This window comes from Hypanus sabinus, chromosome 2 (genome assembly GCF_030144855.1).
Source record: "Hypanus sabinus isolate sHypSab1 chromosome 2, sHypSab1.hap1, whole genome shotgun sequence".
Lineage (NCBI taxonomy): Eukaryota > Metazoa > Chordata > Chondrichthyes > Myliobatiformes > Dasyatidae > Hypanus > Hypanus sabinus.
In genome coordinates, this window is record NC_082707.1 from 121,798,006 (window position 1) to 121,825,623 (window position 27,618).

Genomic DNA, 27,618 nt, shown 5'->3' on the forward strand with positions numbered 1-27,618 from the left:
CAGAAGACAGTGACATCGTCCATGTACAGGGAGGTTTTGACTTGTATCCCTCCAGTGCCTGGAGGCCTCACCCCTCTTATGCCCCCATCCCTCCTGATGGCTTCGGCAAAGGGTTCTATGCAGCACACAAACAAGACGGGGAGAGAGGGCAGCCCTGCCTGACTCCAGACCTGATGGGGAAGCTGTCTGTTTCCTATCCGTTGACCTGGACTGCGCTACAGATGTCCGTATAGAGCAGTTTGATCCAATTCTGGATTCCCTCCCCAAATCCCATTTTGGAGAGTACATCCGCCAGGTATGTGTGCGATACCAGGAGTACGTGCTGAGGGACGCACTCAAACTTGGTGCAGCCACCGCAAGGGCCCGGTGGGGAAGGACCACAGTCTAGGGTTCTTCTCCTGTGGGAGTTGAGGGGTGGAGGGTTGGAGGTATACCCCCTGAATGTAAATATGAAAGAACAAAGTGCCACGTGGGTAGCAAAACATTAGAATTTTGAAAATGTAAAGACAGTAATGGTACCTACTGTAAAGAATTGAAAGTCTTTGACTGGTTATTGTATATAATTTTATTTTGGAATAAAGTATATTTTCTTTAATAAAAAAAATTGTTAAAATGTCATACATCATTATTCACATTCAGTTGCCAAAAGAAAGATTTAGATTTTGTTAGCCTGCACAACCAAACTTAAGAACGGCAACAAAACAAATCTCAGTGACAATTCTAAGTAACTACAGTATAAGGAATACTGAATATTCCTCCCTGGAGGAGGGTCTGAATATCAGTGTTACAAGCAGTAATTGTAGCAGATTTTAGAGAAAACTTGTTGACTGGCAACCAATGCAATGATGCTGCCATAGGCTTTTTGGTAGTAAGTGAAAACACTTATTTTGACAGGTTCAGCCAGATACCAGAAAGCCCCATCAAAATGAAAAGCTGTTCTAGTGTGGTTTCACTCATAGATATCTGTACAAATGGGGTGTATGGTGCTGTGGAACAGACAGGTGCAGCTAATGACAAGAATAGCAAATTGGGAAAATAGATCATCTTTAATGGGGAATGAATGGCTGGAACTGAAGCTAAAATGGAAAAATACTTGTAGCATTAAGCTTTAAAGTTGAAGCTTGATATATTTTTGAAAATATATTTTGATTATTCAAAGGCACAAGTGGATACAATACACATATTTGCATAAGACTAGATACAAAACTGGTTTACTGCATGTACAGACTAATCATACATAGGAGCCAAGTTAAGAATAGGAAAAAAAGATGTGCTTTTGAAAACTAATAGTGAATGGTTTACACCAATAGTGGCTATAATAATGTCATGGTAAAGAGATTAAAAAGGCATAACTATATCTGGTACACACTTTGTAAGATTAGCACCCAAAGTTAGCACAATTAAATTTTGTCTCCACAAAATTGTACCTCTCCCATGCTTACAAATGACTGAACATTGACAAAGACTGTCAGCAGTACTTGATCATCAATGCGGGCAATGGGTTCCATTCCTGTGCAAGAGAAGCCTATAATTTTCATTACAATCATTACAAAACAGCATACAAATCTTTTCAGAAATTGAAAAAGGATGCACATGGTTGCAATCAAGAAACTCCATCAATTTCTCTTGGTAGATCTTTTTTTTTCTGTTAACAGATCATAAGTCACTGTGAAAGAGCTTAGATCCAGAACAGCATAATCTATTAAAGATGCAATGTTAGACAATGCTTCTAGTCTAACATGACTTTCAACCTATTACAGGAATTTCAGGCATTAGGGCATAACAGATGCCTTGCCGTAGCGACTGCAGGAGAACCAGCCGTCATCATCATCATAAGTCACTCCTCAGGCAGGAGTTGATAAGCTTCATGATCTGCCTCTCAAAGTACTTAATCACAGTGGATGTAAGTGCTACTGGATGTTAGTCGTTGGGGCAGGATACCATGTTCTTCATAGGCAGCAGTATAACTGAAGGCTGCTTGAAGCAGGTGGATACATCAGACTGCCAAAGCAAGAGTTGAAGATCTCAGGGAACACTTCAGCTGGTTGATTAGCACAGACTTCAGTACTTGGCTAGGTACACTGTCTGGACCACAAGTTTTTGTGGGTTTACTCTCCTGAAGGATGCTCTCACATTGGCTTCAGAGACTGGAATCACAGGGTTGTTGGGGTCTGTGAGAGTTTGTGGACATGCCTACATGTTCTGTCAATCTGAGCTTAAAAGATATTGAGCTCATCTGGGAGAGAAACCTCGTTATCGTTTATGCTGCTTGTTTTTGCTTTGTAGGAGCTGATGGCATTCAACCCCTGCTACAGCTGTTGATTCAATTTTGTTCTGAAATTGCCACTTTGTATGTGAAGTGGCTTGCTGGAGGTCACACCTGCACTTCTTGGACGTTCCTGGGTCACCATTGCTGAACACCGGTAACCAAGCCCTCAGCAGACTGCGGGTCTCTTGCTTTGTCCAGGGTGTCTGATTGGGGAAGGCTCAGACTAATTTTGTGGGGATACGCTCATCCACGGCTGTCTTTATAAAGTCATGACAAACCAGGCATGTTCGTTCAGGTCCTCAGATGAGTTCTTGAACATGGTCCGGTCCAACTTCAGGGTGCTGTACCTGCATCCTGAGCGTCAAGTTCATTAAGAGCCCTTCAGCAGATTGTAAAATTTCTTGTTCGCTTAGATGGCTCAAAAGTATGTTTCTTGAAGGGAAATCACAAGCTGTAGATTGCAGTGATATTCGTTCAGAAGATGTGGATCTAGAAGTTTTGAGAGCTGACCACGAAACCTCCTGTACCTAATAAAGTGGCCACTGAACGTATGTTTATGTTTCCTGCTGCTGTAGACTGTCCACTTCAAGGTTTAGTGTGTTGTGCATTCAAAGATGCTCCTCTGCGCACCTCTGTCATAACACATGGTGATTTGTGTTGTGTCTGTGCACAACTACATATCAATTAAATAAAAGCATGCACGTGGGAGATGGTTTTAACTGGTGTATTCACATTGCAGTGTGGGTGAGAGAGAACAATGCTCATTTGTAGACAACCGATCAATAGATAATGCTAAGGGGGAAGGTGTCATTGCTCTTAATGAAATAGATCCATACATTACACTTCCTCCCAAATTAGATTAATGCAACATAAGCTGTAAATGTACAGAACATTCAATTTCCCTTTAATAACCTACATTCCAAGTAAACATTCTTTCACAATAACGGTCCATAACTAACTTTAGTTCTAAAGATTCAGTTTTTTAGGTGGCGCTCTGTTTCTTTCAGGATAGCACCTCTGGACCTGTGGAGTGGCATCAGGTTTGGCAGCGGTGTCTTATCTAAAACAGCATTCTCGGTTTCCAGTGTCACGTTGCTGTCAGTGGCATCATCACTGAGAGATAAGTCTGGTGACTGTAATGTGTCCATCTTGTTAGATGCAGTCGATTCAGGTGCGTCCTTTGGCTGAGCATCTGGTATCTGATCCACATGACATCTTCATTCTAATCTCCACTGTGTACATCAGCGGTCCAGTTCTTGTAGCTATCCTACAAGATGTTTACTGCCTTCTTGGTAATTACATGCTAGGACTTCCTGTTCAAACTCAAAGCTCCTTGCTACTTCCCTAAGGAGGTCTGGTTTCAGGAGGACTATGTGAGATCTCAGATTCCTGTTCACGAACAGCATTGCATCCCTCCCCCTCCTGTCTTCTCCTATCATTTTGGATCTCCCCCTCCCACTTTCAAATCTCTTACTATCTCTTCTTTCAATTAGTCCTGACAAAGGATCTCGGCCCGAAACATTGACTGCACTTCTTCCTATAGATGCTGCCTGGCCTGCTGCGGTCCACCAGCATTTTGTGTGTGTTGACTGAATTTCCAGCATCAGCAGATTTTCTGGTGATTGTAGGTGTTTGATTTGTTGTCACATGAACAGAGTCCTGATACACAAAAAGGAAGTTGTTCACCTTGTGCTGTAAGAAATGCCCTCCTTGTCCATTGCTTTAATGGACTTCTTGATAGTTTGGATAAACCTTCAATCTAATCCATTCATTGCTGGATGGTGAAGAGCTGACTTGAAATGTCTGAAGCCATTTTTCTTCAGTCAGAACTCTTCTGATGTGTATTGATGTCCATTGTCACTCACAATTTGCTGTGGTAAGCCATTTCTGGCAAAGATAGTCCTCAGAGCGGAGACAGTCCTTGCTGAGGTGGTTGACCTCATTGGTATAACCTCCGGTCACTTCGAAAGAGCATCCACAGCAATCAGAAACATTGAGTCCACGAATGGCCCAGCAAAGTCAATATGTTCTCTTCGCCAAGGTGAAGACAGCCACTTCCACGGGTGTAACAGTGCCTTTGAGGAACTTTGAAGTGTCTCAAACATCTTTTGGCCAAGTTTCCGACCTGTTTATCTATTACCTTTTCAAACACCTTATGATTAACATTAAGTAGCTGTGACAGCCTCTACTTAGTGCTATCATTTGGGCTGCCTGTTGATGCCACACTGAGAGCTCTGATTGAGTGCTAGTCTAGTTGGAGTTTTCTCAACCATTCACATCCGAAAGGGGCTGGTCCTCCACTTCTCATTACATAAAGCTCTATCTACTGTGTTTGGTCTCCATACATCACATTTTTCTTCACTTTGTCTTTTAGAGACACTTTTTTTCCTGTGTAGGTTTTTAGCATCACTGAGGTCTTCTCTAATGGTATCTCAGAAGACAATTTGTTGTAGTCAGCCTCTGGAATTATGGACAAAGCTGACACTGTATCCAGCTCCAATTTTGGTTTTACACTGTACACATCTATTGTGATCCAGATCATGGCCTACTTCAGTTATACTATGCAGTCCTAGGCATGACGTTTCACCTTTGCCAGACCTTATGTTATCTGATTCTGTTTTATGTTTGGTAGCTTCATGCATTTGCTTAGTTTTGAGTTTGAGACATTTCACTTGGTCGTGCTTTTTGTCTGGCTTGTATACTCTCTCTAAGTGACCTTGTCTGTGACACTTTCTGGAGATTTTTTTCTTTGAACCAACAGTCAATTGCATCATGGGAGGATATGCCACATTGATAAGATTGTTGGCTTTTTGCACTATTCATGGACATTTTGTGCATTTCACATTCTAACCTCCTTGTCTGTAGTACTGTGGCATCATTTGCCACAGCCTCTAATGATATTGCAATGGTCAGTGCCCGCTCAAAGGCTGGGCCTCTTTTAGACAGTGGTCTCTTTTGAGTGCTTTGATGGTGGATGCCACATACAAGCCTGTCCCTTAATGATCAGAAAGTCCACCTCCAAAGTCACAGTACTGGGGAAGTTTGCACGGTTCTGCAATGCTTTCATCTTTTGACTGGTTCCTTTTGTAAAATCTATATTGCTCAGCTATTACCAGCAATTTAGGGCTCAAGTGGTTTTGTAAAATCGTAACAATTTTGTCGAACATCTTGTTTGCTGGCTTTGTGGGGGTTACTAAGTTGTGTAAGAGACTCTACGTTTTTGAACCCATTAAGCCTCGAAGCGTGAGGGCCTTCTTTTGCTCCTCCATGTTGTTTGCATTACAATACAGTTCAACCCCCCCCCCCCCGATATACAACTCCCAGCCTTCACTAGCACCATCAAATTCATCAGCTTTCCCAACTGAAGCCATTGCCATGTTATTTTCACTTTAAATTCAGCACATCTTTCACTGTTACTCGCGGGTCCTTTAGTTTTCTCATGCTGTTTAACTCTACTGTTTCGTCCCGTAACTGTCGGTGCAGTTCATGGTATTTTCTGACATTCAGGTTCGTACTCATTGCCAATTTGTTGTGTCTGTGTACAGCTACATATCCATTAAATAAAAGCATGCATGTGGGAGACAGTTTTAGCTGGTGTAGTCACATTGCAGCGAGAGAGAGAGAGAGAGAGAGAGAGACAATGCACATGTGTAGACAACAGTGTATGCGCAGACAGCAGATCAATACGTAGTACTGGGGTGGAGGGGATCATTGCTCTAAAAGAAATACATCCATACATTACAATTTGAGTTACTGTCGCCTTTCTGTCAAGCTTGAAACAGTCTGGCCACCCTCCTCTGGCCACTCTCACTAATAAGGTGTTTTTGTACTGCCACTCACCAAATGTTTTTTGTTTCTCACATGATCCTCTATGAACTCTGGGCTGCAGTTGTGTGTGAAAATCTGAGGATATCAGCAGTTTCTGAGAAACTCAAACCACCCCATCTGGCACCAACAATCATTCCACAGTCAAAGTCACTTAGATCACATTCCTTCCCCATTCTGATGTTTGATCTGAACAACAACTTTTGACCATGTCTACATGCTTTTATGCATTGAGTTGCTGCTAAATGATTAGATATTTGCATTAGTGAGCTGGTGTACAGGCATACCTAATAAAGTGGCCACTGACTGTATATCACCAGCACCATCTTACTACTGAACACTAAACTCTAAAACAATCAGGAAGACTCTAAAAACCATCATTACCTCAGCAATTTTGCTCATTGTTTGCTGTGTGAATGAACAAACGATCTGTATTTCACTTTTGCTTTAAAAATGGAAGCAGAGTGCAATTTTTATATAATAAACAAATTGCTTTCACTGTGTCTGTACCGGTTATTATATTACAATTATTTTGGACAGTAAAATTGTCTGTTGTACCTGCTTCTCAAACAATGCTGCAATTACAGTGATATTCAGTTTGGACCAAAGCCTTAATGCTCAGCTTGTAACTAACTTTCAAATAAACCTTTAACCTCTTTGGATTAAGTTTGCTATGTCTCAATGTACCTTGAAGACATTAGATTGCTCCCCATTTTAGTTTGTCTTGCAGCATGTTATGTCGGGAGGCAATACACTATGTAAGACTAATACTGATAATTACAGAGACAGGTGCCTATCTCCCTGACTATGAAGTCAACTCTGACAATCTGTAAACTGGGAACAGTTTTAATCCTTATTGTTAATTATATATTTTTTTAACTGAGGGACATGACATCTCTGCTGCTTTCTTTATTGCTGGGCTTCTCAGAGCCATACTCAGAGTTGTTCAAGGGGAAATATAAAATATAACACAGTAAGTTAACAGTACCACAGTAACCACTTTCACCATCCTCCCCACCCCCACCATTCTATTAAACTTACTTTTCTTTTCTTTTGGATCTTCTTGTTTCTCTTTCTGTATTTAGCTAACTTGAAAATTGTGCGATTGTTCCTTCAAAGTAGAGAAAATAAGGTCAAAGTTCAAAGTGCATTCATTATCAAAGTATGTATACTATATACAACAAGATTTATCTCCTTACAGCAGCCATAAAACAAAGAAAACCAATCGAACCCCTTAAAAAAAATAGACCGTCGGGCACCCAATGTGCAGGGAAAAGAACAAATTGCCCGAACAATAGAAGTAAGCAAATAACATTTAGAACTGAAGTTCATGAAAGTGAGGCTACGTCCACACTAGACCGGATAAATCCGTAACTGAAGCTTTTTCTCTTCATTTTGATCCTCCGTCCACACTGAAACGGCGTTTTCATCCCACTAAGATGGAGCTTTTCTAAAACGCTCTCCAGTGTGTGTAAATTTGAAAACGCTGGGACGGCAGCGCGCCATTTCATTGTTTTCTTGAACGCAACCTAACAATTTCAGAACAGACGGCAATGAGACAGAATCCAGAAGAGATAGAAATATACTCACCAAATACTTTGACCCATAACTTACTGAATAAATAAGTATACTCACTTTGCCCTGTTTTCTGTCCTTGCTCGTATGAAGGTGGTTTACCTATTTATGCAAGTACTTCTTTTTTAGTTTTAAGTCCTCCTGTGCAAGAGCCAACAGCTGTCCGTCGTTTAAGTTTTTTAGTCTGTAGCTGAACAAATGCACACCAAGTCTTTAACAGCGAGATTCGAAACCAAACGCGTCGCTTGTTTTCGGTAGATGTGTCCGGTGCATGCGCAGTAGGAAAAGATTCGCCGAAATATCCATTTTAATGTGGACAGAAGTATTTTCAGAAATGATTAGTGTGGACACCTATCGTTTTAACGTGAAACTGGTGTTTTCAAAATTCTGTCCTGACGAAGGGTCTCGGCCCGAAACATTGACAGCGCTTCTCCCTATAGATGCTGCCTGGCCTGCTGCGTTCCACCAGCATTTTGTGTGTGTTGTTGTTTTCAAAATTATCCAGCCTAGTGTGGATGTAGCCTGAGTCCACAGCCATGAATCCAGTCACCATTGCAGCTGATCCAAGAGCTCGTTGGTTGCACCCACAGCCTCAGTTCGGCACAGAGTCGAGGAAAATTGCGGAGCAATGAGCTGAATGCCAACATGTCCATATGAGTCATATGTCATTACGCTTGCAAGCACTTTGGTTTCTTGTAGGTGCCACCCTAATGCTCCTGCTTTCTTGTTTCTCCATAGTTCTGCAGATTTTCCTTTTCAAGCATTTATCTAATTCTGATTTGAAAAATACTATAGGATCTGTTTTTAGGCAGACCATTTCAAATATTTCTAATTCCCTTACTGTCTACTATTCCCCTCAATTACTTTAAGTATATCTTACAGTTACAAACTGTCCTTACTATTTTCTCCTTACCTACATGATCAATTTTTGGGACCAGCAATACTTCACCATTGATATAAAATCTAACATTTGAATTCAATGTCTCCAACCCTTTGAATCACCTGTACTTACATATCTGCTGTTGTCTCTTTCTCTGTATCTTTAGCCTCACTGAACTGCAATTGTGAAGCATTCATTTCTGCCTCTGAACCCTACAAGTAGAAAAGAATTATTTTAAACACTCTTTTCTTAGCTTTTCTCTTCTTTGAGTAAAATGATTTGCAATGGGACAAGCTCAGATCACACATTGACTGAGGGAGTGAGCATTTTTGACAATCTAGCAGTAAGGTTTCTCAGACCTCTGTTCTGACTTACTTACATTTAGACCATGGCAATAGCTTTCAACTTTATTATAGCTGTTCTGCCTCACTTTCTGTGACCCTCAGTGAGAGTGGATAACTCTCTATAGGCTGAGCAGAAAATGTGGAAGGAGAGACAGAGATGACGTATGTAAATTACTTTATTATTATTGTATGTACCAAGATATAATGAAAAGCTTGACTTTCAAACTGTTCATGCACATCAATTCATTACACAGTGCATTGAGGTGGTACAAGAGCAGAATGCAAAATTAAGTGTTTCAGTTATGTAGGAAGTGAAGTGCAGGTAAACAATAATGTGAAGGTCATAATGAGGTAGTTTGTGATGTCAAGTGTCCATCTGATCATGCCTATTTACTTATTTATTGAGATCCAGCGTAGAATGGACCCTTCTGGCCCTTTGAGCCTCACTGCCCAGCGATCCCCTGCTTTAACCCTAGCCTAATGACGGTACAATTTATAGTGACAATTAACCTACCAAACAGTACATCTTTACTCTCTGGGAGGAAACCAGAGCACTACGAGGAAACCCACATGGTCACAAGGAGAACATGCAGACTTCTTACAGACAGTGACAGTGGTCCATACTAAGGTACCATTCAAAAGAATTATGACAACAGGATAGAAGCTGTCCTTAAACCAAGTGGTATGTAACTTCAGGTGCTATTATCTTCTGCTCGATGGGAAGGAGGAGAAGAGAGAATGATCAGTACTGGTGGAGTCTTTGAGACAGCGAGAAGTGCAGACAGATTCCAGGAAGGGAAGGTTGAGCTGAGCTGTGTCCACAGCTGCTTACACTTTGTTGTGGTCACGAGCAAAGCAGCTGCCGCACCAAACGGCAGTGCATCCAGGTGGGGTGCTTTCTATGGCGCATTGCTCAAAGTTGGTGACAGTCAAAGGGGACTTGTCAAATTTATTTAGCCTCCTGAGGAAGTAGAAGGACTGGTCCACCTTCCTGGCCGTGACATCTATATGGTTAGACCAGGACAGGAAAGTGGTGATGTAAACTCCTCAAAAGATAAAACCCTCAACACTCTCAAACTCAGCACCATTACTGTAAACAGGGGCATATGTACTGCCCCCTTCCTGAAGTCAGTGACCATCTCTTTAGTTTTGTTGGTATTGGGGCAAAGGTTGTTGTCATGGCACCATGTCACTAGCTTCTTTACCTCTTTCCGTCTCATCGGTATCAGCTACAAACTTGTAGATAGAGTTACAGCAGGATCTGGCCACCCAGTCATGAGTGTACAGGGTATTGAACAGGGGACTAAGGACTTTGCTTTGTGTGGCAAAAATGTTGCGAATTATTGTGGTGGAGGTTCTACTGCCTAACCTTACCGATTGTGGTTTGTTGGTCTGAAAGTCAAGGATCCAGTTGCAAGAGGAGGTGTTGAGTCCCATGTCTAGGAGTCAGGAAGATGAGTTTGACTGGAATTATGCTACCAATGTGCCAGCCGGTGGTGTACTGGCATCAGTACCAGACCGCAAGGCAAATGGTCCCGAGTTCAAATCTAGCCGGCTGCTTACACGCTTTCCATCTGTGCTGTGCTGAGCATCAAGCTGGCAACTCGGCCTCGGAAAATAACAGTCGAATGCTACAGGAATGGTAAAAATGCTGCCCGATGCACCACAAGGTGTGAAATGGAACAACAAAGGCAAGCGGCATTCAATAAACTTCTAGGAGGGGCAGAGGTGCGACAGCACATAGCAGTGACTCCTTCAAGCTCATCTGTGGAAACAGCTTAATTTCTACCTTTGACCTCCCTCTTTTACCTTTTCGAGGTTCTGACTTGGAGTTACACTGAGATTTTTGTTCCTTATGGTGGTGGGACCCACTCCTGAGGGCTCACGACCAATTGCTTTCCGAAATCCCAAGGACATGGCCCAGAAGACAAGGTGCCCTAGGAGTTCCAAGGCTTCGTGACCCAGTGGACGTGCTGATTCTATGCTGGTGCTACCAAATGAAGTGTCACAGGAGAAAACTGAACACCAGGATCAGCAGATCGGCTGTCTGAGTCTCTGTGCTCGATGGATTGTGCTCTCTCTCTCTCTCTCTCTCTCTCTCTCGTCAGTGGAGGAGAGTTTGTTGCCAATTCTTAAGTCAGAGAACTCGGAAAACAGCAACACGACTGACTTTATCATCGCCATTCAGCGAGTTGTTCTGTCACCTGTTCCTTCTCACTGCAAAAGGGGGACACCTCTCTTTCCCTTCATTAGGGAGAGAGAAAGAGAGCATGTGGTATGTTGAATTGTTGAGTGAACAATTAGTTTTTGTTGTACTGCAGATCATGATCTTTCTAGAGGACTTTACTATTGCTTACTTGGTGGGTGGAGGGTGCTGATGCTCTCTGGTTGGGGTGGGGGAAGGTCGTACCCTTTGCTGCTGCTTGTGCGTGGAAAGGGGGAGTGGGGGTGGGTCTTTGGGGTTCTGATGTTTTCACTGCCATTCATTCTTTGGGGCACTTTTTTGTGAATGTTGACAAAGAACAAGAATCTCAAGATGTATATTGCATACATTTCCCTGATATTAAATGGAACTATTGAACTATTGAATAAACATCGGTGCCTTTACTGTCCAGATTCTCCAGAGATGAGTGTAGGGGCAGGAGGATAATATCCATTATAGACCTGTTTAAGCTTTAGGGAGGGTACCACGTTAGTGTAGTGGTTAGAGTGACACTATTACGACTCAGAGTTCAATTCCGGTGCAATCTGTAAGGAGTTTATACTTTCTCCTCGTAACCACATGGGTTTCCTCCAGGTGCTCTGGTTTAATTTTTAATTAATTTATAATTGAGCTATAGCATGGAATAGGCCCTTTGAGCTGCACTGCCCAGTAATCCCCTGATTTAATCTTAGCCTGATCACTGGACAGTTTACCAATTAACCTATCAACCGGTACTTCTTTGGTCTGTGGGAAAAAGTGGAGCATTCGAGGAAAACCCACATGGTCATGGAGAGAACATACAAACTCCATACAGGAGGCGGTGGGAATTGAACCTGGGTTGCTGGTACTGTAAAGCGTTGTGCCAACCATTACTCTTCCATGCTGTTATTTGCTATGGTGACTGCAGGTCCATGTGCATTAGAGGCTATCAGGATGAATGGTATCATTCTAAACCCCTTCTGTTCAAAACATACATAAAATGTGTTAAACTCATTGGAAAGGGATGGGTTGTAGTTGGTATTACTGCCCAACTTTGGGTTGTAGCCCATTATAGCATGTGAGGCCTGTCACAATTGATGGCTTGTTTGCCACTCAATTTTGGACTGGTATTATCATTTGGTGTTCTTAATAACATTATGAAGGATGTATCTCAATTTCTTGTAAAGGTCAGGGTCACTTGATTTGAACAAGACCTCAGTAGGGAGTGGATCTCTCTGTTCATCCATGGTTTCCAGTTTGGTACACCCAGATTGTGTTCTTTGGTACACAGTCCTCACTGGATTTGCTGATAAAGTTTGTAATGATAGTAACATACTCATTTAGGCTGTGAATTGAGTTTGAACAGTTTCAGATCCATAACCTTTCATCAGAACTACGTTTCTGCATCATTTTCCATAGGGATGTGATACCAAAGCAAATTGCTTGCCCTGTGTGTTATTAAGCATCAAACATATGGTGCCTATAAAAAGTATTCAGCCCCCTTAGAAGTTTTCATGTTTTATTGTTTTGCAACATTGAATCACAGTGGAATTAATTTGGCTTTTTTTGATGCTGATCAACAGAAAGAGACTCTTTCATGTCAAAGGGAAAACAGATCTCTACAAAGTGATCTAAATTAATCACAAATATAAAGCACGAAATAACTGACCGTGTAAGTATTCACCCCCTTTAATACAACACACCAAATCATCACTGGTGCAGCCAGCTGGTTTAGAAGTCACGAAATTAGTTAAATGAAGATCACCTCTGTGCAGTAAAGGTGATTCAATTGATTGTAGTAAAAATACACCTGTAGCTGGGAGGTCCAACTGCAAACAATTCACCTGTGGATATAGACCTTCCAATAAGCAAATCAGAAGCTAAAGTGTTGGTGTTGCTAAGAGTTAGGGGATTATGGCAAGACTTATGAGATAATGGGCATAAGGAGAGACATCTTTACAGAATACATAAAACTGTTGGATTGATGGGAGAAGGGAGGTAAAACAAAAAGGGAACGGATTATATTGAATTGATTAAGAATTGAACAAACTATGCTTAATTATTCCTTATATCTTGTTGGAAAAGATCACTCTGGGTGTGTAGGTTTTGTCATTATGAAACAGTTGAACACATTCTTTTACAATTTGAAGATATAAGGTGCCAGAAAATCAAATGCAGGCTTCACTACAATCTTTGGTCGTTGATAGCTTTCATTTAAAAACTTCACTAAGTTGTGGAAGTGACTTTAATTCACAATATAGTCTTTCATTATTTACAATCTATAGGGTTTTTTGGGGTAATTCAGTACAAGTAATTTAGTATAAAAACAAGTCAGGGTTTTATTTCCCAGTTCCCTACACTACAGTCCAGTTGGTGGCAGTAATGCACCTTTAAGTTAGACTGCCAAATGCGATTAAAAGTCAAAAGAAGAAGGTGGTCCAACTGCTGGTGAGTCAGTATCCCGGCAAAAACTACACCATGAAGATGAAAGAATGCTCTCAGCAATTCCACAAAAAGTTTATTGAGAAGCACAAGTCAGGAGATGGATACAAGAAAATTTCCAAGTCACTCAATATCCCAAGTCAATCATCAAGAAATGGAAAGAATATGGCACATCTGTAAATCTGCTTAGAGCAGGGCATCCTCAAAAACTGAGTGACCATGCAAGAAGGGGATTAGTGAGGGAGGTCATCAACAGACCAATGGCAACTCTGGAGAAGTTACAAGCTTCAGTGGCTGAGATGAGAGAGACTACACATACAACAACTGCTGCCCAGGTGCTTCACCATTTGCAGCTTTATGGGAGAGTGGCAAAGAGAAAGCCACTGTTGAAAAAGATTCTCATGAAATCTTGGCTAAAGTTAACCAGAAGGCATATGTGAGACTCTGAAGTCAGCTGGAAGAAGGTTCTATGGTCTGGTGAAACCAAAATTGAGCTTTTAGGCCATGGTACTAAACACTATGTTTTGCATAAGCCAAACACTGCACAATGTCAGAAACACAGCATCCCTACTGTGAAGCATAGCGGTGACTGAATTGTGCTGTGGGGATGCTTCACTGCAGCAGGCCCTTGAAGGCCTGTGAAGTTTGACAGCAAAATACAGGGAAATCCTGGAGGAAAACCTGATGCAGTCTGCAAGAGAACTGAGACTTGGGAGACATTTTTTCTCCAGCAAGACACAAAGAACCAGAGTATCAAGCCAAAGCCACACAGGAATGGCTTAAAACAACAAAGTTAATGTCCTGGAGTGACCAAGTCAGAGCCCAGACCTCAATCCAATTGAGAATTTGTGGTTGGACTTGAAAAAGGCTGTTTTCTCATGATCTCCATGCAATCGGAAAGAGCTTGAGCAGTTTTGTAAAGGATAATAGGGACAAATTTAGTGTTCAAATGTGCAAAGGTGATAGAGACCTTTGCACAGACTCAAGGCTGTAATTGCTGCCAAAGATGCATCTACTCAATACTGACTGGAAGTGGGTGAGTAATTATGCAATCACTTATTTTGTGTCTAGTAATTGTAATAAATTTAGACCAATTTTTAGACATCTCTTTTCTCTTTGACACAGTAGAGTATTTTCTGTTGATGTGTGTCAAAAAAAGCCAAATTAAATCCATTGTGATTTAATGTTGTAAAACAATAAATCATGAAAACTTCCAATGGGGATGAATACTTTTTATAAGCACTGTAAGTGTGACCCTGATTTCACTTTGCATCTACAGGCAAACTTCCCAACACAAATCTGTTTATAGGTAATCTTTTGGTGTTTTTCCAGAAGAGCTCCTGTGTTGAAATGGAAAGTTAGAGGCCAAGGAAATGTAAGATTGGAAGACTTAAGTTTAGAATAAAAGGGAATTAAAAATAGAATAAAATTATAACTTAAAATATTCAGATGAAAGGCAATCATGGGCCATGCTCTGAGGTGTTTTATTTCTCTAAATAAGGTGACTTTTTAAATGTTTAATATGATTATTTTCTCAGACATGAGTAGCTTTATTTATAGTAAATTTGATTTATAATCTAAATTACATTGCATAAATTGAAAACAAAAAATATGCAGCCGGGTAGGCAGGAATATTTTAGGTTATATTTTTAACATTGACCGAACTCCAGTTGCCATTTTATAGATGAGGATTACAAAATTCTTCCACTCTTCACTTTCCTATTTCGTCACTGTAAATTCGAGCTCAAATGTTTAGGCTGTATTCATTTATTTGAAGCAAACATTTGTCTTGGGCAGTGCTACATGCAACGTGTGTTAAATTTCTAATATCTGTAATATTCTACCCTGACTACTTCGTGCCACAATCTGTAACATATTTTGACATCCTTGATTTGCTAATCACCAGAAATTCTTTATCTCCACTTATTATTACCCCTTAATAACATCAGTCAAATCAGCACTTAACCTTCTAAAAATAGCATTCAGCATTAATTTGTCTAATTTAATCCTTGGTAAATCCAGGTATTAATCGCGTCAAGTTTTACTAATCAATCTATATGAACGTAATATCTTCTCAAACACAGATTAGATGTGGTCTGACTATGGAACTGCATAGATGTGGGTTAAATCTTACCAGACTGTGCCTTTTGACAAATAATTTCTGATGAATGTTTTGCAAGTCTACTTCTTCGCGTTCCTGGTCTCTATGACCTCTTGGAACCAATTGATTACTGAGAGAAAAAAAATAAAAAGGAGTGTAAATTATTTGATTCTTAAGCATCCTGTTGACAGTACTCTTCCACTCATCTACAGATCTTGATATAGAGAACATGTCTGTAAAATTCATATGTCACTGAATACTAGAAATAACTCAGCAAAGAAGGAAACTATTCTTCCCAAAAAATTTTTTAAAAACCTGTAGGCACTGAAAACCTTGGAATGGAAAATACAGGAAACACTTAGAAGGTCAGGCGGCATTTGTGGAAAGAGAAACAGAGTTAATGTTTCAGAGTGAAGATGTTTCACTTCCATAGATACTGCTGAGTATTCCACACATTTTCTGTTGTTAATTTATCCCTCAAGCCTGTGCCAACTCTTGGAAAGAACTATCCAATGGCACCTACTTCAATGGCAATGGTTCCTTTATATGTAAATATTTAATTTCCTGTCACCAGTAACATTTAATTATTTATTGAGATTCAGCATGGAATAAGCCCTTCTGACCCTTGGAGCTAAGCCGCTGAGGAACCCCCGACTCAGTCCTAGCCTAATCATGGGAAGGTTCACAATGACCAATTAACCTAGCAACTGGTACCACTTTGGACTGTGGGAGGAAACTGGAGCACCAGGGGAAACTGCGCGGTCATGGAAAGAACACGTTACAGCAGGGATTCCCAACCTAGTGACCAGAGACTCCTTGATTAATGATAGGGGTCCATGGCATAAAAAAGGTTGGGAACGCCTTCCTTACAGGCAGCAGTGGGAACTGAACCTGGTACACTTGTACTGTAAAGCATTGTGCTAACCATTACACTACTATGCCACCCACTTAGACAGCACAGTTAAGATCACAAAAGCTCATTACACAAGGACATTCTCATTTCAGATTTCTGTTTTGTCTTAACTCTCTGTCCTTTAGATGCTGACCCACTCATCACAGAAACTGTTTCTTTTTACTTTATCAACAACCTCTAAATTTGAATATTTCTCTTAGAATAATTCCAACATCAGTTTTCTTAAAAATATCTCTGTATTACCAATCCAGTAAGTCTCTCCTGCACTTACAATTTCTTTCCCAATCCATGATGCCCTCAATGGACACTACTTGAACTGGGCCCAAGCATAAATTTGTAAAGATTTAGCATAATATCTTTGTTTTCTTTGTACTCCAATGTCTCTGTTTATAACGTCAAAGAAAATGAATGAGCAAACTTATTAAATTGTTCCATCATTTTCAATGATCTCTATATTTAATGAAAATTTGGTGAAAATTTAATGAAAATTTTGTCTTTTCCAACAGTTTCTTAGAGATAAAGTTTACCAGTGTAGTTCTGCAAATGACACATGATGTTTAAAATGTATACCTTAAGTAAATGGGATGCATCCCACTGCCTGCAATGATACTATGTGAAATGAGTTAAAGTTAGCAAAAATGGTTAAAGGCATGTTCTTTAATGAAGCCAATTAGCTTTAGATTTTTTTTAGTATTTGTTGAGAATTAAGGGAAGCCTTTGTAACTCCATTACTAAGAAAATACTTCTCATTTTCTTCATTAATGTAAACAAACAGACCAAATATTACATCTTTATTCGGAGGCAATCTACTGGTTGCATTTGGATTAGAATTGCAGTGAACCATACATCCACCCTCAAGCCATAAAATTTCTATCATCACATGTCCATTTATACTAATTTGTGTGATAAAGTGAAAGCAAAATTTAACAATGACTCAATAGCACATCCATCAACTTATCAGAAGAGATTGCTTCACTGCTCAGGATCTATAACCTAATTGCCTCTCAGGACAATACTGCACTCTGTGGTTTAATTGAAAATTACTTTCTTTCAAGTTATATTCTGTGCTTATTTTGTAAGTACCATGGATCAATTTTTTCCTGGCCCCTTGTGCATGCCTAATTTGCACAGCTCACCAGAGCCTCACCTCACCTTCAAAAATACGCTCCGGAATGTTCCTAAACTTCACACCTGGCAGGCGTGAATTCCTGAAGTCTGGAACTATACTTCCAGCTGCTGCTCACAAACAGCATTCGGAGAGATTAGATCATCAAGGTTGTTCCAGTGCAGAGAAGATTAGTAAATCCACCATAATCCTCATTTACAACAGTACCACCACAGAAGATCTCATGCTGCTGGCTTTAATATTTGGTTGAGCTAACAGAGGAAAATGAATCTGGTGTCTGTGTGTGTCTGTGTGTGTCTGTGTGTGTGTGTGTGTGTGTGTGTGTGTGTATGCGCGCGCACACACACATGCGGCCATTCTGCCTTATTAACATTCATCTGCATTAAATCTACAGTAGACATATGCTTTGTTAAGACATATTGAGGAGACAGGTGGAATTCTGGGGCAATATTCTAAGCTAAATACAAAGCTGTTCTTTTTCAAATTCCACTTTCTTCTGCTGAATACATCTGCATTCTGAAATGTACCAGAGTGGTGATCTCCTTTTACAGTATATCTATAGGCCTTCAATGTAAAAAATAATTCAATTTTTAAAGGCATATAGATTTTTGTTTTACTACTCACAGGATAATTCCACTCCTTTCGATGTGTCCCACTCTAGGGCAGATCCTTCCATTTCCTAGTGGATAACCATGGGAGAATTAAGACATAAGTAATAGTTTTACCTTTATTACCTCTATAATGCCTACTACTTAAGTTCAACTAAGACAACTGCGCTGATCCAAAGAGCACTATATGAGGTCATGCTTACCCTTGGCCATTAGGCACTATAATGAGTCAACTTATAGCTGGGGGAGTGATGATGTCTTCCTGTTAGACTGGTTGAGGTAACTTGCTTTTTATACTTTCTTGCTTCTCTTCTAATATTCGTAGATCTGTACACTTATAATGCCACTGGGGCACTAATTTCCTTTGGGATCAATAAGGTATCTATCACTCTATCTTGTATGATTCACAGTTTTAGCAAATTAATGGAGAACAATGGCCTCTCTGTATAAAGTAAACTTAATAGGCTATTTAGAATTTCATGTCTCTGTCAAATCACTAAATAATAAGAGACTTGACTTGCCAAGAAATTTGAGCAAAAATATGAGGTTTGAGAGTGTCATGGACTCTAGAGTGGATCAAGACACTGCTTTGAATTAAATGACCCAAAGAAAGTTTATGTGGAGCAACAATTAGAGAAATGAACTAGGGGTAAGGGTATCCTGCCACACCAGAATGGAATAAAGGTTCAAGGAACTTATGAATTTATATGGATAAATATTCAAGGAAAAATATTTATGAACGGTACAGAATGAAGTTCTGAGGGCGGTAGACTGAAGTAAGGGAGTTTTGAATGTCTAAGTGAAATAAGTAAGACTTTATAAATGGCAAAATTATATGTAAAAACAAGCAAACTTTTCTAAATTTTTGTAGATGATTGGTTAACCTCAGACAGAGAATTGCATCTAATTCTGAGCACTGTGCTTCCCGAAGGATATCACAAACCTGGAGAGATGCAGAGAAGGTTATCAGGATTTATGAGGTAAGCCTAGTCAGGTCAGACTGGTATTTGGTTATGGTTGTTCAAAGGTTTGGGGGGGGAGGTGGAATAAAGGCTGCTAATAAGCAGGAGAATAACCTAGACATATGGTAGACTATTTTGAACATGTTGAAACACTCCAATCTGGAATCCATTGCTGAATAGGAAGAACACATGTGAAAATATGCCTCAGACTTGTAAACGGTGAACAAGATGCAGAATTAATGCTGTTTTCTGAAGTCAACTCAGGTTCAATTGACCCAATTGGCCATTTCTTGTGCTATATGATTCCTGAATATTTTAAAAAAAGAATCAAGGTGGAATAATGAAAGAACATTAGAAATACAATTTCCAGTGTCTTTAAACCAACAAGAAATATAGGCCTTGGGATGTTGGTACAGAAATGATGGAACCAAGGAATGATAAAATACAGATTGACTCCATGTTAATTTTTCAACTTTACACTGCTAATCAGGAGGAACATTGCTGAATGCACAGTACTGTAGTAATTTTATGTATTGCACTACTGCTGCTGGGGAAAAAAAAACAATTTTTTTGACATATGTAAGTGATGATAAACCTGATTCTGATTTGGCTGTCTATTGTGGACCAGAGTAGATGGGTGCAGGGAGAGGGGAATCATAGTTGCGAGAAAGGAGGGAGTGGGAAGCACCAGAGAGACATTCCATAATGATCAATAAACCAATAGTTTAGAATCAAATGACCTTGCCTGGTGTCTCTGGGCAGGGTGTGTCTGCACCTATGCCAACTCCTGCCCCTGGAACTCCTTGTCTGCTACCTATCTTACAACCTCCCAAGGCATTCTACCCTCATAATTCCCAGCACCCTTTGCTCCTGCTAAATTTCAAAACTCACTCTCTGCTCTATGTTCACAAATACAGTACTGTGGAATAGTCTTTGGCACCCTAGTTATATGTGCCTAAGACTTTTGTACAGCCCTGTAGGATTCAAACAATGTCCCATCTATTGGTGCATAACCAAAATTCTGATAGACCAATCTGCTGGGTAAGTTTTAGCATGAAGAATTAATAGAATTCTTTATGATTGAATGATGACCCAAGAAAGACTCTTGAAACTACATATATTAGCATTAAAGATAGACATCCTTTTACCAAGCACTGTATAACATCTATCCAAAATACCAGATACTTCTCACAAAAATTAATTTCTTTGTAGAATACTAATTACATCTTGTTCATATGAGAATCCTCAATAAAGAAGTGACAAAGTTGTAAAGTTAATCTGCTTTTGTTCAGCAAGGAATGTAGTCCACAGCACTGTAAGAATTCATTCTCTCTTATTGCAGTGAATGGTCCACATGAGAACTAACATATTGCAGAGCAGTGCAGATACTAAAACAAGCTGCAATATACATTGCTTAGAGTTCGACTTGCGCTCATAACTCCTTACTTCAAAGGAAAGGTGATTGCTAAAGGAGGCAAGCTGAAAGTTTTAAAACCAAAGTTCCTTTTGTGGTGAAGAATTGGCTGTGTGTTGTTTTCAATGGAAAGTTAAAGTTCCACAATGGATGATGTGCCATTCACCATGTGGAATGACGAGTGAGAGGACAGTGTGTATTATTAGAGGTACTCTTTATGACCTCAGAGGCATGACTGAAAAACATGGGAATAGTGGTAGGTCATTCAGCTTCTGGAGTCTGCTCTGCTAGTTAACCAATTTAAGACTCATCTGTAAATTCCATTTTAATGCCTGTCAGACAACCCTGTCTTTCCAATCTCTAAACTATCAGAATCAGTGTGGGCATTTCTATTTTGCTGAAGAGCCTTCTGATTCTCAGATTCTCTCTGGATATCCCTTAAGGTCCCATACTCGAAGGAGTAAAAGCCTAATCTGTTCAACCTGTTCTAAAATGTTACCACTGAGACACTGGTTCTGTATCCATTCCTAAAGCAGTTTTATTTGTCCTGATTTCAAGTGAATTCCTAATGAGATCAGACCAGAACTCTACATGTTGCTCCTGGAGTTTCATATGTTTCAATTCAACATCTGGGTTTTCTTTAGCTGCTCTGCCATCCCAAAAATGGGACATGAATTGTCCACTGTAAATTACCTCCCAGTGTGTAGTTGAGTGGCAGAATCTGGGTAAGTGTGGGGCTGATGGGTATGTGGGGAGTGTGAAATTTGTTAGGATGTGTACAAGGCAAAATTGGTGCTTGATAGTTGACATGTACATAGTGGGCCGAATGGCTTGTTTCCATGCTGAATCTCTCGATGACTCTGTAACTCTAATGTTATCATGTTGCAAAGATCATTCATTAGAAACCTGTTGTTTTAAAAAAAACTTTTTATAAGATTTGTACATTGTGACTGGCAGAAAACAGTATGGCAGCTAAACTAACAGTTTATCACCATTCTCATTTTTCATTGTCTAAGTATTAGCACATTACCTACATGATGTAATTGCTTTAATTATGTAGCCTATTAACTGACTCAATCCTAGCTAAGGAATTTCTCTTACCCACAAGTGGTGAATTTTCAGAGGGACAATCTTGGCTTCTTTATTCCTTTATGTATCTTAGCATCATTTTTCAGCTCTTTTTAGTTTGCTTAGTATTTGTATGTTTGTACTCTAAAATAAACTGAAATCTTGGAATTAAGACTACTCGTCACTCCTCACTCCTGAAAGAACCTTGTGGATTTGAAAATAAACAGAGATCTAACATTATTCTAACCCTGTTTTTAAAGCCTTCCTTAAAAATTATTCTGTGTTTGTGTTTATTAAAATAGTATATTGAATTTAATCTTTAATTATGAGCAGATATAATGTGAGTTAGATGAAGACCGGTGTTAATAATTTGTGATACTCTGCTAAAGTAAACTTCTGCTGGATGAATTAGAAAGGCAGATAGCCATTTTGATACATTAGTTCAATTCTTAAACATAAATCTTACCACTTTTTGCAGACTCTTCTTCATCTTCACTAGTTATCTGTTTTTCTTCAGTTGCAATGAGAATAGGTTGCTTCTCAGTAAATCCCATCTGTGCCATACATTGTCCTTTTGAAATAGAGTTAGGCTGGTTGTACGGATGCACTCCAGCTTCAAGACACTGCTTTGCCTCACCGTATAAGCTGTCATTTTTAACTGGATCTAAGAGTCCTAATGTTAACTCCATATTTTCCCTCCTAATCATGGTCTTTATGGGGCTACTCTTGAGGTATGTGGACAGTTTTGAGTAGGTAGAGTTATTTCTTCTTGCATTGGAATTGACTGCTTGTTTCCTTGCCCTTTCTTTTTGATGAGCTTTTGTATTTTGTTTCTCTTGTTGGAGAACAGCAGCCTTAATATTAAAAAAAAAGGTCAATATATTCCTCAAAATAATTCCTGGTTCTGATTCTTCAGATGCCATAACCAAAGAAACATTATATTTGACTATGCACTACTAAATTGTATAACTATATTTAACTCTTCCAAAATACTACATTATGAAATATTATTAAATGATTAATAGTCTCTCACGTTATTGTCCTAAAGTAAATATTGCCTACCATCCCTTTGGAGCAAAAGAAACTTTTTTTAGGATTAGTAATTGTTAGTAATTAGTAAATGCTAGTAGCCATCTTTCAACAACTTACAGATTCTTACATTTCATACCTCAGTCACAAAAGATCTTGTAGAATATTTTCCAGAATTGTTATTTCTATTCCTTTGACCTTCGCTTGTTGATGGAAAGGCACCCGAGTGTTTAATTGTACTTCTGTCTTTGTCAGTTGTGTGATCGACTAGAATCACTTTGCTAAATGAATGATCTGACCTTGATGGGTGAGATGGAGGTGATCTTGTAGGATCTCCTAACGTTAATTCTGAAGAATGTCTGAACACACACCAAGATACCTGATGACAAGCTTCTTGGTATGGATGTGGGAGATGTATTGTGTTCTCTGTGAATGGAGTGAATGGTTGGTCAACCCGAGTTCCATTATGTCGTAACTTAAGACCTTGGATTCTTTCAGAATTTCTGACAGTCAGGGTGTTCCCTTCCTCAATAGCTGTTTGTGTAATAGTACTGCTGTGATTCAGTTGATGTGTGCTCTTAACATGCGCCTTGGCATTTGCACACTGAGGTTCCTTCAGCAGCTGATAACTGTGTTCCTTGCTCTCAACTCTGCCATAATTCAAAGTGGCATCAAGGCCTTGGACAGACAGCTGGTAATAACTTGTGTGGTTATACTTCTGTTTCAATTGCTCCATGGTAATGAATGGATGGGTTAATGCAGAATCTGGTGAAACGCGCATTTTGGGATCTATGTTGAGCATTCTCTTCAGAAGAGCTACCATATCGTTGCGGTCCTGTAACTCAGCTATATCATCATCACTTGAGGATAATGTTTGAATGATATTGAATGTCTCGAGCTGATCAAGTGACTTTACAGTCTGTTGTCTTGGCTCCAGGGTTGTCAGCATCTTTGAGTCATATTCTGACAATGATTTAAGTTGCCACCGGTGAGCTGAATAAGGACAAGGATTTCTTTTGAAGAAAAGATGTGTTTTACTTGCCTGGTCAAGCAAATGGTCCTTGGGTTGTCCTTGAGCTTCAGTGATGATCCTGATCTGATCATATTGACTTTTACCGGGATAGAGTGGTCTACCAAGGCGGAGCTCAGCTAGTACGCAACCAACAGACCACATATCCAGTTTTTCACAGAAAGGCAGCCCTAAGAGGATCTCAGGGGATCTGTAATATCTGGCTTGGATATAAGGGTCTTTAAAATGAAAATTAAATGTTTCTATTAATAGAAAATTGAAATTAAATATTAACTTATTTTCAAAAGTCAAACATTGTTAATTAGCTACCAAATTAGAAGTTCTTACTGGTGCTTCATTTTTACTTCTAAATTTTGGATGAGAGAATAAAACAGAGCTGAAAGCGATCGCCCTCTGTGAAATGTAGCTCTTCGTTGGATGAGCTTAGTGCACACTCTTTGCAGTTGTTAATGAGCATTAGTGTAAAGCAAAAGAAAACTGGCAAAAAGATTTGCAGTCACACAGCCAGCAAAGGCAATATCTAACTATATAAGGAAGCAGACTTTGGCCATTGTACAAATGTTGTAAGAGGGAATGTATAAATTACTGAATACTATGGAATAAAGTGGTTTGCATTTCTGTGGAGAGGGTGGTTATATAGAACATGCCATGTTTCATATTTTGTGGGATTATAGCTCTGTTATGCCTGTAAAGGCATATTTTGGGGTTAGGACATATTGTGAGCATTGCCTTCAGCAACCAACCTTCGGATGTAAATATGGATTGTAGATTAAATATAAAATGTAGCTCTGAACCAGAAAAAAGGCACTTGATTGATAAGTGTTTGCATATGCATGAATGCTATATCATTGCATCAATATGGCAGCAAGCAACACTTACTTTGGATGTGTTGGTGTGAAGATACAGACATTTGAAAATTCCATGTAACTCAAAAAAAGCATTCTGAGGGCATTGGAACTATAGAAGGTGTGCTGGTATCTTTGTTCCTTAACATATAAAAATGTTGGATTGGGGAGTTTCTCACTTTCTTGAGTGACTCCAAAGGGCTGTCAGCTTATTTGTATGTGTCGAATAAAAGACTACTTTTTAACCCACCAGCTGTGTCTCTCTGATGACCTTGTTCATGTTACAACAATGCCCACTTCCCCACACCTCTGCCCAAAACTTGTGCTTAGTCACTGTTTGAGCAGTGTACCTTAAATATGCTGTAACATCCTAAATCATCCTTAAATTACATTAGTAACATGGCAGTAGGTTCACCAACTGGAAGGACAAATGGCGTAGAAATTAGGTTTGGAAAGCCAGTGTTTGAAAAAATATTGAAAATATGTGGGCAGGTTGGAGGATAAAAGTGTGACCTACTTCTCCATTGATTTCTAGGCTGCCTCCTACAAACGTACAGTTTATATGTCAACTCCTGATAACGGTCCTGTGGTACAGGAACTTTTGAGCAAGGATTGTCATGTCTGGGGTAAGCAGAGCCTAGGAAGCCAACAGGTAGCTCAGGGAGTTTTAATGAAAACAGGGGCCTTGCATGGTTGGATCTTTGCCCTTTTCACATCAATTCCAGAAATCCTTTGAAGTTATGGCACAAATACATCCAAACATGTATGGATTTATATTTTATCAAGGTTTTCATAGGTCAGAATTTTTTCAGAGGAAATGGAGATCGAGTGTACATTTGATGCTATTTAACCAAAATGGTAGTGTAATGAGCATAATTTAGCATTTTATTGCTCCCTGGCTACCAATAATTTACATGAAAATTCTAATTAACAAAACATTTATTTGCAGTGTTTAAGTAGATAATTAGAACACATTGAATTTAAGGGATTTATTTTGAGCTTAGTACTATATTCATTATTATTTATATATAATGAAATTACTGAGCCAATGAGAAAAGAAAGATTCCGAGCTGATTGGCAATACTAGCACCACTGAAGTAGAAATCACTGATCCATTAGTAAACAACAACTGGCCCTATAGGAAACAAAGGAATAAATGAGCCAATAGGAAGCAATGAAAGTTGAACTATTTAAAAACAATAACATCACTATTACAATGGAAAGTATTCATATGTATGAATTACTCAAAAATATTTGAATAATGAATTAGAAACAGTTGAGTCAGAGCTAATTAGAAACAGCAGAACTACTGAGATAATTATTATTGCTGTGCTACCTGAAAACATGATATTCATCCAACCAGTTAGAAATGATTGGAATACAACAATTAGATTGCTTAGATATAGAATTAAGTAATGTTAGCATTTTTACACGTTTATACCATTTGTGCTGAGTCAGTTGAGTGACTTCCATTTAATTATCATATACAGTATATTTGGCTATTTCAAAAATGCAGTATATTTGGCTATACCTGCCAACACTTCCTTGAAAATTGTCTGTCAAAAGTCAAGCAGTGGGAAGTATTATGTTATTTAGATGAGTTGGTCATGGGTTTGATGTCCTGTTGATGCTTGGTTGAATCAACATAAGACTGGCGCTACGATAGTTAGCAACAACCTTCATAAATGATTGTTGTGGATCAACACATTTCTCTCCCCTGAAATACAAACACGTAGCTGAGATCGGTTCATAGACTTCTAAGCTGAAACATGGGCAATGGTTATAGAGGAACTACTGTGTTTTAGTACATGTTAGAAATTTTGCAACACCCTAATGGCTGTTCACCATTTATGATGTTCATGTCAGAATGGAATACTTGCTTGAATGAGGGTAATTTCAACAGGAGTCAAGAAGCTCAACACCAAACAGGATATAACAGCCTATGTAGCTGCCCAACCCACAACCATTCACTCATTCCACCACTGATGCCCCGTAGCAATTGTTCATACCATCTACAGGACATAATGCAAAAACTCACCAAGGTTCCTTAGCCAAAGCCTTTCAAACCCCTTTCATCGACCAAGTGGAAGGACAATGGCTGCAAAAGCAAAGGAACACCACCTGATAAAAATTGTCCTCTGAGCCACACACCATTGTGACGTGGAAATATACTGCTTTTCCTTTACCACTGTTGGGTCAAAATCCCAGAACTCTCTCCCTAATAGCATGGTGGGTAAAATCACACTTCAAGTACCGCAGCAATTTCAAAAGGCAGCTTACACCACCACCTTCTCAAAAGCAATTAAGTACACACTTTAAAAGAAATGCTGGTTCAGCCTGTGAAGTCTGTATCATTTGAATGAATTTTTAAAATGTACCAAATACTGAATAATATGATAAAAATATGCTGTGAGTGGTAGAATTCTTTCCTTAAAGATGTTAAACAATTTCCTAACATTAGATATCAAAATTATTAGTAAAGGGATTGTCAAATACATACCATTAATATGTTGAACCTCAGGGAGTATACTGGCTGAACCAAAGTCAATCACTTTGACCCTGAAAGGAAATCGGTTGTGGGCCACTAACATAATATTATCTAGTTTGATGTCCGTGTGAATGATGGATAACTCCTTCAGCATCACCAAAGCTCTCAGCAACTGGATGCCAATGATCCTAATATGCTTGGCAGGGAGAGGAGTAAAATTGTTAGCTTTTTGGAATTCCAGCAAATTCTGCTCTAGTAGCTCAAATACTAGGTAGGACTTTCCACTACTGTGGAAGCATTCGAGAAACTGTACAATATGAAACTTATTTGTATCCATGTTTTGAAACAGTTTTAACACCCTGATTTCTGAGGCAATGCAACTATCACATTTTAGGGTCTTTACAGCGACAAACTGGCCAGTACTTTGCTTACGGCAGCAAGACACCTCCCCATATCCTCCCTCACCTATCAATTGGATAATGTTGTATGTGTCATTGTGAGATAGAATTGCAGACAT

General features: G+C 39.4%; 1 protein-coding gene across 1 annotated transcript; it reads right to left on the bottom strand.

Moving 5' to 3' along the window:
* Nucleotides 1-1,920: 1,920 nt before the first annotated feature.
* LOC132403893 (homeodomain-interacting protein kinase 4-like) lies at nt 1,921-27,618 on the bottom strand. The gene is made up of 5 exons (XM_059987700.1): nt 27,114-27,618; nt 23,291-23,986; nt 9,726-9,897; nt 7,136-7,205; nt 1,921-2,001 (listed from the first exon to the last, which is right to left on the bottom strand). Exons 1-5 carry the CDS (start codon nt 27,616-27,618, stop codon nt 1,921-1,923), a joined length of 1,524 nt encoding a protein of 507 aa, XP_059843683.1.

Excerpts from the sequence above, each read along its gene's own strand:
- LOC132403893 (XM_059987700.1), bottom strand. The coding sequence starts at position 27,618 with ATGTCTGCAATTCTATCTCACAATGACACATACAACATTATCCAATTG. Across the intron at positions 7,206-9,725 it reads GCTCGTGACCACAACAAAGT|GAACAATCGCACAATTTTCA; the intron begins GTAAGCAGCTGT and ends TCTACTTTGAAG. Across the intron at positions 2,002-7,135 it reads AGATCCAAAAGAAAAGAAAA|TCTGATGTATCCACCTGCTT; the intron begins GTAAGTTTAATA and ends TTGCTTTGGCAG.